General features: G+C 36.8%; 1 protein-coding gene across 5 annotated transcripts in view; it reads right to left on the bottom strand.

Annotated features, from left to right (window-relative positions):
- Window positions 1-4320: 4320 nt before the first annotated feature.
- LOC127879630 (isoleucine--tRNA ligase, cytoplasmic-like) overlaps window positions 4321-12011 on the bottom strand; it is a 56216-nt gene continuing 48525 nt past the window's right edge. For all 5 annotated transcript variants that reach the window (XM_052426613.1, XM_052426603.1, XM_052426630.1 and 2 more), the window contains 4 exons: window positions 11287-11454; window positions 10178-10432; window positions 7879-8160; window positions 4321-7089 (listed from right to left, as the gene is read on the bottom strand). In XM_052426613.1, coding sequence (XP_052282573.1) covers window positions 6952-7089; window positions 7879-8160; window positions 10178-10432; window positions 11287-11454 — 843 coding nt within the window. In that variant the 3' untranslated portion in view covers window positions 4321-6951. The remainder of the gene's footprint in view (window positions 7090-7878; window positions 8161-10177; window positions 10433-11286; window positions 11455-12011) is intronic.

Below are 12011 nucleotides of genomic sequence, written 5' to 3' on the forward strand. Positions count from 1 at the left end.
ATGGACATATCTTTTTGATTGTTTAAGAAAAATGTATGGTTATAAGGGTCTCTATGCGCAAAATCTGACTTTATTTGTTGTTAAATTTATTGCCTTAACATTGAATTTAAGGAAATATTTTAGTACATGTTGACCCTTAACTTAGTCCCGACGGCAACGCAACAGATACAATATATTGCATTAGGCACTCGCTATAGGAAATTTGGGCTTTACGCTTGTGTGTTAAATGCCGTCCAAGATTTGCCTGTGCGGGCTAAGCAGGTAAGACACTTCGCCTAAAGTTTCGATAAGAACATAGTTTGTATACCATAAAAGCGGAAATGTCGTCCCTGATAAGCCCAGACAGACTACACAGGCTAATCTGGGACGATACTTTAGCACGTACATAAAACGAAAATTATTTCCCAGAGTTCGGTTCGTTTAAATTAGACATAAAGTAAAACCTGTTTTGGTGAAAGGTTCTCGATGCATCTGGCCAAATCCAGGAAGATTGTGTATAGAAACCCCCTATTTAGCAACTTGAGCACGCAATTTGGCCATACATTTGAAACACTCTTAGTCTAAGTTAACCTAAACTTTGCGCACAAACTCATGCCGTAATCGTCACTTCTTGGCGTTATTTCCTTAAGTTGCATTACGTTGTGATAAACGGTTACTTTCTAACAGCGTTTTATTGACGTCACACGTTTTTGAACTCGACTGACAATAGTCAGTCACGTTGACTTGTAAAATCGTGTACTTTACTGAAGTTTCCAAAGTTCAACTCTTTTAAACTCAAAATACAAAATTAACAACTTGTGAGATTTGTGTGTTTGTAAATACCAAATGGACATTTGAGATGGAAGACATTCTGTGTTGTATGACAAATTGTCGAGGCTGTATATTGTGGTACAATAGAATTTGTAAGCGCAAACTGTATTGAATTGCTACATTGTAGTTGAGACAATTAGGCACAAAGTGTACAAAAAAAAAATCAATAATATAATTTTGTTTTATGTGAAATAAATGTTTATAGGCTTTTATGGCATGCATAGAACATATTTGATCTTATGCATTGAGCAATACTATTGTTATCAAGGACAGACGTGAAGTCGACTTACTTTGATCTCTTAAAGGGGCCTTTTCACATATTTTGGCGTGTATTGCAGTTGGTCATTAAATGCTTAATATTGAAAAATGTAAACATCGAATCTAAAAAGCTCCAGTAAAAAAACAAGAATAAAATTAAATCAAGAAAAAACAAGAGCACCGCCTTGCGGGTGCAGACCGCTCATCTATTTTCTTTTTAAAGGTGAGGGGACTCTCAATTTCAATCACAAAGGAGGGAGGGGTGGAGTGAAGAGGGGTGTATAGTGTGGGGGTGTGGACATTTAAAACATTATCTTCCAAAAAATTCGAAAAAAAAATGCAAAAAAAAAAAAATTCGGGGGTGGGGGTGGGTGGGTGGGGGGGGGGGGGAGGGGATTCTTGGGTGCGATGGTTGGACGGTATTTCAAAAATAAAATAATAACAATAAATATTTGTGTTTTTAAACCGTTTCAAAAAAAATAATTGGGGTGTGGGGTGGGAGGGGGGTAAAGTGTGAGGGTGTGGTGGTCATTTGTGAGATGATCTTAAAAAAAAATAGAGAGGGGGAGGATTCGGGGGGGGAGGATTCGGGGGGGGGGGGGGGGAGGGCACGGGGGATGGTTTGGGTGGAGTCTGTTGTGGTATGTCAGGTAAGAGTAGTTTTGTCAAAGTATCAATCAAATCTTATCATAAACAAGGGCTGTTTGTAAAACATGCATGCCCCCCATATGGGCTGTCCGTTGTACTGGCAGCCATTGTGTGAATACGACTTTTGTCACTGTGACCTTGACCTTTGACCTAGTGACCTGAAAATCAATAGGGGTCATCTGCAAGTCACGATCAATGTAACTATGAAGTGTCATGATCCTAGGCAAAAGCGTTCTTGAGTTATCATCCGAAAATCATTTTAATATTTCGGGTCACCTTGACCTTTGACCTTGTGACCTCAAAATCAATAGGGGTCATCTGCGAGTCATGATCAATCTACCTATTAAGTTTCATGATCCTAGGCATATGCGTTCTTGAATTATCATCCGAAAATCATTTTACTATTTCGGGTCACCCTGACCTTGACCTTTGACCTAGTGACCTCAAAATCAATAGGGATCATCTGCGAGTCATGATCAATCTACCCATGAAGTTTCATGATCCTAGGCGTATGCGTTCTTGAGTTATCATCCGAAAATCATTTTACTATTTCGGGTCACTGTGACCTTGACCTTTGACCTAGTGACCTCAAAATCACTAGGGGTCATCTGCGAGTCATGATCAATCTACCCATGAAGTTTCATGATCCTAGGCGTATGCGTTCTTGAGTAATCATCCGGAAACCATTTTACTATTTCGGGTCACCGTGACCTCGACCTTTTACCTAGTGACCTCAAAATCAATAGGGGTTATCTGCAAGTCATGATCAATGTACCTATCAAGTTTCATGATCCTAGGCCCAAGGGTTCTAGAGTTATCGTCTGACAACCACCAGGTGGACGGAGGGACCTACCGACCGACCGACCAACCGACCGACATGAGCAAAGCAATATACCCCCTCTTCTTCGAAGGGGGGCATAACAAAGAAGTTATGGCAATTTTAGCAAAATTTAATAATTTGACCTTGAGAGTCAAAGGTCAAGGTAAAATTCAACTTGCCATGAACAGTAACCTCATGATAGCATGAAAGTATTTGAAGTTTGAAAGCAATAGCCTTGATACTTTAGAAGTAAAGTGGATAGAAACACAAAATTTAACCATATATTCAAAGTTACTAAGTCAAAAAAGGGCCATAATTCCGTACGAATGACAACCAGAGTAATGCAACTTGTCCTTTTACTGTACCCTTATAAAAGTTTGCAAGTGTTCCAAGTATGAAAGCAATATCTATGATACTTTAGGGGTAAAGTGGACCAAAACACAAAACTTAACCAAATTTTCAATTTTCTAAGTATAAAGGGCCCAAAAATCCGTCCAAATGCCAGTCAGAGTTACATAATTTTGCCTGCACAGTCCCCTTATGATAGTTAATAAGTGTTGCAAGTATGAAAGCAATAGCTTTGATACTGTAGGAATAAAGTGGACCTAAACACAAAACTTAACCAAATTTTCAATTTTCTAAGTATAAAAAGGGCTCATAATTCTGTCAAAATGCCAGTCAGAGTTACATAACTTTGCCTGCACAGTCCCCTTATGATAGTTAGTAAGTGTTGCAAGTATGAAAGCAATAGCTTTGATACTTAAGGAATAAAATGGACCTAAACACAAAACTTAACCACAATTTTCTAAGTATAAAAAGGACACATAATTCTGTCAAAATGCACGCTAGAGTTATCTAACTTTGCCTGCCCAGTCCCCTCATGATAGTAAGTAAGTGTACCAAGTTTGAATGCAATAGCATTGATACTTTCTGAGAAAAGTGGACCTAAACGCAAAACTTACCCGGACGCCGACGCCAACGCCAAGGTGATGACAATAGCTCATAGTTTTTTTTCAAAAAATAGATGAGCTAAAAAGTAACCCTCAACTTGGCTTGAACCACTGTCCCCTGGAGTAAAAGTGTATTGCTTAGACCACTCGGCCATTAGTGCTATATTTTATACTTTATACAAGCAATCCTCATATATCACAAAATATAACAACAACAACAGAGCTCTCCAAATTATTCAATCGTTTCGCGTCGCAACACTTTATAATTTTCAGGTGTTTAAATCGTCAAAAGATGCATATAATGGATATTTTAGAGCATGGTAAATGTTAAGTATTACTGTTTCCTCAAAAATATCATAACTACAACGAAAATTTGCGAATCTGAAACAATATATTTTTAATTTTGTCAATTTACCAAAACGTGAAAAGGCCCCTTTAATGCTGCATTAAAAATTAACTGCCGTTTGTATTGCTAAGCATGTTCATCAGAAAGTCAAAATATGTAAATGCATTTGAAGAGCTGTTTTGAGTTTTGATAAATCCCTGAAGAACAAACAGACACATTTATTTAACAGCCCTCTTATCATTCAGTTTACGGCCAGTGCTTGCTTAAAAAATGCAATCATGATCATTAGATAAGCTCACTAATATTGAATTACACATGTACTTGTACTTCCTATATTTTAATGCGAGCATACTGTTCATATTAGCAAATTGTACGCTCATTTCTTTTTATTGATTGTATGCTTTTTTATAATAAAATATAATGTTTAATAATTTTTACGAAAACTGAAGTACAAAAGGCTGACTAGGGTAAGTAAAAAAAGAGGCAACTTGAGGGAAAAATTCATGTTATTTTCCAATCACCTAAACATAAGATGCACTTCAAACTTTGAAAATATGTTTAAATAAATACTAAAGCAGACATGGAAACATATAGCCATCTAAACTTGCCACTTCTCATTTTGTTAAATAATAATACAAATACATATTTGTAGGCACTACATAAATATCCGATCTTGTCATCAAATTTGTTAAGGCATTCACATTTATCATCCAATATTTTAATAACAAAAGATGTGTCCAGAGACAGCGCGCTAGACTTGTCTTCTGCTTTGATAGCATAATGTAAATTTTCTGTCAGGCACCTGACCACAAAGACATAGAAGTATTTTAGGTTGAATATCTGTTGTAGTTATGTATTTTATCCTATTACCAGATGAAAATCTATAGTATAACAACAATCATATCAACTTGATCTCTGTAGTTTTGCTTTTTATACATCAGATTTGCTTTTTTTTTAATTAATGAATCTGTTTTTATCAACTACAGAAAAATACAAATGTATAAACCTGCAATATTTGATAATTATTAATTGAACAAGAGTGCCAAACTGTCACAAGATACGCCCGTTTGAAGGTTTAGGACACCATGCTAATTGCTTGAAATGCACTATTTGACCTCATGACCTAGTTTTTGACCCGGCATGACCCAGATATAGATATCATTTAGACACAGCTTCTGACCAAATTTGGTAAAGATCGGATGAAAACTACTTGAATTAGAGAACGGACCCATGCTAAATCCTTGAAATGCACTTAGTGACCCTGTGACCTAGTTTTTGACCCGGCATGACCCATATTCGAACTTGACCTAGATATTGTCTAGATACAACTTCTGACAAAATTTGGTGAAGATCGGATGAAAACTACTTCAATTAGAGAGCGAACACCATGCTAAATCCTTGAAATGCACAGAGTGAATACGTGACCTAGTTTTTCATCCGCCATGACCCATATTTGAACTTGACCTAGATGTTGTCTAGATACAACTTCTGACCAAATTTGTTGAAGATCGGATAAAAACTACTTCAACAAGACTATTGCCAAGCAATAAAAGTCCCCTACCGGCTCCACCATTGTCAGAAATTCCACCATTGTCAGAATATTCTTTTTAATTGTTGCAATAGCAACCAGATTTTTTGATGTAGGAACAAAATGAAATGACGTGCATAATGTCCATATTGCCATCTATCCATCTTCCAAGTTTCATGGAAAAATATTAAGAACTTTTAAAGTTATCGCAGGATCCAGAAAACCACCATTTTCAGCAGTATTTCTAGTCTATTTGTTGCCATAGCAACCATAATTTTTGACGTAGGAACAAAGTGAAATGACGTGCATAATGTCCATATTGCCCTCTATCCGTGTTCCAAGTTTCATAAAAAAATATTAAGAACTTTTAAAGTTATCGCAGGATCCAAAAAACCACCATTTTCAGCAGTATTTTTAGTCGATTTGTTGCCATAGCAACCAGAATTTTAGATGTAGGAACAAAATGAAATGACGTGCATAATGTCCATATTGCCATCTATCCATGTTCCAAGTTTCATGAAAAAATATTAAGTACTTAAGTTATCGCAGAATCCAGAAAAGTGTGACGGACGGACGGACGGACAGACAGACAGACGGAGCACAGACCATAAGTCCCCTCCGTTGAAGCCGGTAGGGGACTTATTAGAGAGTGGACACCATGCTTAATGCTTGAAATGCACTAAGTGACCTCGTGACCTAGTTTTTGACCCAGCATGACCCATATTTAAAGTTGACCTAGATATGATTTAGACACAACTTCTGACCAAATTTGGTGAAGATCAGGTGAAAACTACTTCAATTAGAGAGCGGACACCATGCTGAATCCTTGAAATGCACTAAGTGACCCCGTGACCTAGGTTTTGATCTGGCATAACCCATATTCGAACTTGACCTAGATATTGTCTAGATACAACTTCTGACCAAGTTTGGTGAAGATCGGATGAAAACTATTTGTATTAGAGAGCCGACACTGCTGTGGACGCCGCCCGCCGCCTAGGGTGAAACTATAATACGTCGCCTGTATAAAAAGGGAGATATTATAGGATAAATAGAATTAGGCAAGCCTCGCGCTACCATGGTACTAAGCCTCCCATGATAAACTTGATCTCTATCCCAAACTCACATAATATCATCTATATATGTAAACTTTAAGCCGAAACTTTATGAATTTCAAGAGGGGGGTCACCTTAGATAATACTGCTAAATTGCAGGTTAGAGTTATAGAACTTGGTCACTGACCCAACACAATGGCCTCATACACATGAGGGAGATTTCAATTAAAGCCCTGTAGTAGAAACAGTGATACAGGAAGTTGCAAGTTTACCTCGGACAGAGCATAATGTAGACGCCAACATTAGTGTGAGTAACATAGCTCGATCATATTGGTGACAAGTCAAGCAAATAGCAGTATTCATATGGTACACTTGCAAAACACAGAGTTGAAATAATAATATAGCCATTATAATCAATTTAATCACATAATAACCTGTCCATAAAAGTGGATATAACAAATGATATCATACAATTCACAAAATTCAGTCACAGAAAATATACAAATCATAGGAATATATGACCTAACAATTAACTGCCATTATTGGTCAACCGCATAAAGTGTCTGGGCATGTAGAGAGAGGATGTCTTTCACGCTTTCTGCTGTCACCTGATCTTTCTGTCCTGGTTTCCGGAACACCTTCACCTGGCGGTCATCTTGACCTACAACGGCCTTTACCTAGAAAGGTAAATCATCAAACAGTCATTCATCCATATGATTTCTAAATGTCAAACATGAGCAACAGATTCAAGGTATTCCAGATGTATATTAACAGACTCATGTATACTAGATCTATTTTAACAAAAGTTGTTTTATTCAGATATACAAATGTTGATCCATCTATATTGAAGTAATAAGAAAATGAGAAGTTACATCTTTTGGTTGATGTTGCAAAAGGAACAAATAGGAAAGAGAAGTGACATCTTTTGGTTGATGTTGCAAAAGGAACGTAGAGGAAAGAAAAGTGACATCTTTTGGTTGATGTTGCATAAGGAACATAGAGGAAAGAGAAGTGACATCTTTTGGTTGATGTTGCAAAAGGAACATAGAGAAAGAGAAGTGAAATATTGTGGTTGATGTTGCAAAAGGAACATAGAGAAAGAGAAGTGACATCTTTTGGTTGATGTTGCAAAAGGAACATAGAGAAAGAGAAGTGACATCTTTTGGTTGATGTTGCAAGAGGAACATAGAGAAAGAGAAGTGACATATTTTGGTTATTGTTGGGAAAGGAACATATGTAATTTTTTGAAGATTTACTTTTAATCATGTTAATGTGTTGTTTTTAATAATCTCTTTTACTTTGAGTTTTAACTTTCTTACACAAAGAAATAGTTAAACATTGCTCGTTTTAAACCTCAACAGATAAAAAAGGACTGGGACATTAATACTGAATATGTTTCTTTATCCTATATGTCTATCAATATGCAAACAAGCAAGTAAGCAAAGAAGTTCTTTAAAACAATAAACCTGGGTGAGCAGTTGTGCCACAGTGCAAGTTGACCCCCTTGGATTCTCTAAAAGTAATGTCCCTTGAGCACTCTTTCCAGCACTAGTAAACTCCAGGTTGGCAAAATGGCATATAGGGGAGGTAACACTACTGCAGGCAGGTACACTTCCTGTGGAGGGACTCAGGTACAGCACTTTAGATGCCAATGTTTTCACATCAGCCGTTGAAGAGACTGGGGTACTGCAGTTCGCATCCACGTAAAGTTCCATTTTACGACCTCGCACACCAAATGCAGCTTTCACCTAATTGTAAAAAAAAATGTAAAATTGATACTTAATACCCTTAAAGAGGTAAATCCTTAGTCCCCCAAACAACAACACTGAATGATGTTTTGAAAATCTTAACTACTAGTTGAACACTGTATCAATAAATATTGAGTCAATTAAGGCCCATGAGACATTTATTTAGTTTGATACACAAGAATGATTCAACAAGTTAAACCTATTTATTAAAGCTTGATTAAATAAAATAAAAGCTGCGCCATGAGCGCATGATACGCCCGTCGTTCGCCAATGAAGTAGTAAGGTAATAAATAACCCTTTGAATCATTTTTTTACTTCAGTTTATTTGTATTTGAATACATGGTTTATTTTATAAGTACATGAGCATGGAAATCACGAAATTTTGACGAACAAAGTCCCATAACTCTGGAACGACAATTCAGAATTCCGTCAAAAACGAAAGGGGATCAGGGTTTATCAATATTAAGATTGTGTTGAAATTTGAAAAAAATCCATCGAAGGATATTTGAGCTACAGTAGGACATTCAATGAAATCACGAAATTTTGACGAACAAAGTCCCATAACTCTGGAACGACAATTCAGAATTCCGTCAAAAACGAAAGGGGATCAGGGTTTATCAATATTAAGATTGTGTTAAAATTTGAAGAAAATCTGTCAAAGGATATTTGACGTAGCGTACGACATTAACAGACGGACGGACGGACGGACGGACAGACGGACGCGGGGTATACCATAATACGTCCCGTCATAGACGGGCGTATAAAAAATCCATCGGGGGATATTTGAGCTACGGTAGGATACATGAACAACAATAACATTTAAGGTCACAGTGACCTTGACCTTAGAATGAATGACCTTGAAATGACCAGTGGTCATCTAAGTGTGCTTGCAAACCTTCATGTCAAGTTTGAAGACTCTATGTCCAAGCATACCAAAGTTATAACAATTTTAACATTTTAACATTTAAGGTCACAGTGACCTTGTGTGACCTTGACCTTAGAATGAATGACCTTGAAATGACCAGTGGTCATCTAAGTGTGCTTGCAAACCTTCATGTCAAGTTTGAAGACTCTATGTCCAAGCATACCAAAGTTATAACAATTTTAACATTTTAACATTTAAGGTCACAGTGACCTTGACCTTCAAATGAATGACATTGAAATGACCAGTGGTCATCTTCTAGTACTGGCCAATCTTTATTTCAAGTTTGAAGACTCTAGGTACAAGCATACCAAAGTTATAACATGAAATAAGAACTTTAACATTTTTACATTCAAGGTCACAGTGACCTTGACCTTCAAATGAATGACCTTGAAATGTCCAGGGGTTACTTACTAGTTCTGGCCAACCTTCATGTCAAGTTTCAAGACTCTAGGTCCAAGCATACCAAAGTTATAACAACTTTAACATTTTTATATAGCTACAGTAGGACATTCAATGAAATCACGAAATTTTGACGAACAAAGTCCCATAACTCTGGAACGACAATTCAGAATTCCGTCAAAAACGAAAGGGGATCAGGGTTTATCAATATTAAGATTGTGTTAAAATTTGAAGAAAATCTGTCAAAGGATATTTGACGTAGCGTACGACATTAACAGACGGACGGACGGACGCGGGGTATACCATAATACGTCCCGTCATAGACGGGCGTATAAAAACTATTTAGTCAATATCACGAGAAGAAATATGGATGTCTTTAGCAGATATTGATATTACTTTCAGAGTTGGGATTAAACCAGGGACATCCAGATTCCAAGGCAGACACTAGACATGGCTGGGAACAATCTTATATTAATTTGCAAGATTAACTTTTTGCTTAAACTATCATTTCTTACTTTTTATTTTTAGTTTTTTTTTAATGTTAATTAATGTTCCTGTGTAATCAAACCTTTACAGTCATTTTTGCCAGATGTGTCAAAATCTTATTCACAGTCACATTCATGTATCTACTTCATCAATCAAAAGTTTTTAAGTTTATTACTACCAACAATAGATACCAATACTTGTTCCGACCTGATCTCTGAGAGCCTCTGGTGTAAGCACAAACTGGCCGACAGGATTCTCCAAGAGAACTGTAGCCTGCTGGCTCCCAGAGACCCCTTCATGGCACTGGGTCCTGCATAGCTGTACATTCACAAAGCGACAGGCAGGCTGGGTACCAGCTACAACAGGGGCTGGGGCCAGGACCTGTACACTGGGCAGGGTAACAGACTCCAGGGACCCACTTCCTCTTTTTACAATGGCAAGCTCAAGGTGAGAGGATTTCATCTGCAAGCATGTGAAAGTAAACAGTTACAATTTTTTGCATTCATTTTTTTTTTACATGTGTATTTAATTTTGCTACACATCTTTGTCTCATTTGAAAAGTGAAATAATTAATGCACTATTGCTAATAAGCTTTCCATATTTTGCTGATTAGAGTGATAAATAACTGATAATCCATTTGATTTAAGAGACTTCATGATATTAACCTCTTGATGAACGAATGCCAAGTCTTTTTCATCCTTTTCATCCTTTTGACAACATTTCCTATATTTCTTGTGCTACAAAAGTTACTATTTGATAAAATAACATGTGCTGTCACTGAAAGTGCCGATTGCAATCTAAGTATTATTCTGACCTGAATGCTTGATCTTGACCTACAGTAGGGACATTGGTTGCATTTTATTTACCTTTTGAAAACGAACAATCTCATTGTCTTTGATATATTGAGAAAGTTTCATTAAAATCAATTTTTGTACCAACAGTAATGCTTTGCAGAAAAACAAAACAAAGGGAGGTTAATCTGTAAATATAACACAGTTACTTTTCTTGTACTCTGCACTTACATTTATTGCCATCTACTAAAACATGCACATTTATTGGATTTCCTTCAATACTTGTTCGAATAATGAAAAGAAGGAAACACAATTCCATACAATAAGCCTCCCTTCAGGAACATAAATCTGATTACATGAAAATTAAAGGTTTATTCACAATTTGTCCCAACTTTCGTGAGTCTAGTAATGTAATTAGGTAGGAGTGCTGGGACACACTTTTGGTCCACACATAAAGCAGGATCATATTCGGAAAGACTTCTAAAACTTTGAAATGGCATTAATATGACAATCTTATTCAGTTACCTTCTGGTCTTCCTGAATGAGGACTTTCTCTTTGCCTGGTACAGGGAATGGCTGCAGTGGCTGCTTGATTGTGGAAAAGATGAACTCACTGAAGTCCTGGATGACCTTCACAAGGTCAGGGCTGGCTTTGTAGTACAGGGTGATGTCGTCTGATGGAGCCAAACCTGCCTGAAATACGTGGCAAACACAAGGCTGGGGTGGAATAGCACTGAATCTGATATAGAAAATGTATGCAAACCCTGCAGTTTCAAATTCCACTCAATCCTCAAGGTATGAATGAATGTATGTAGGAGTGCCCTCAATCTCCACATGTGGAGGCTTCACCTACCCTTTGAAGTTAATTTTGAGTTTGAAGAATAATGATATTTGTAATATATAACAACATTATTAAGATTCTTAATTGGCAGAATAAAGCTTTCTGCATATCAGAGTCGATTTAAACAAAATCACTTTAGCCTTCATAAAAAGAGTAATGTATTTTTCTTAGAAATTTAATATTTAAGATCATATCTACAGTAAGCTGGCGGAAAAGCAGGATTTGAAGGTTATCCAGACTTGCGGACTAAAGACATAAGTATGAATAAAGTAACCTTTTTAAGAATTAATATCATGAATTCATCATAATAAAAATTAGCCACACTCTCGAAAAACTGGGCTTAATGCATTTGCGGTTAGGGTTGTTCCAGATTAGCCTGTGCAGTCTGAACAAGCAAAAAGCAAAATGT

The sequence above is a fragment of the Dreissena polymorpha genome, chromosome 1, assembly GCF_020536995.1.
Source record: "Dreissena polymorpha isolate Duluth1 chromosome 1, UMN_Dpol_1.0, whole genome shotgun sequence".
Lineage (NCBI taxonomy): Eukaryota > Metazoa > Mollusca > Bivalvia > Myida > Dreissenidae > Dreissena > Dreissena polymorpha.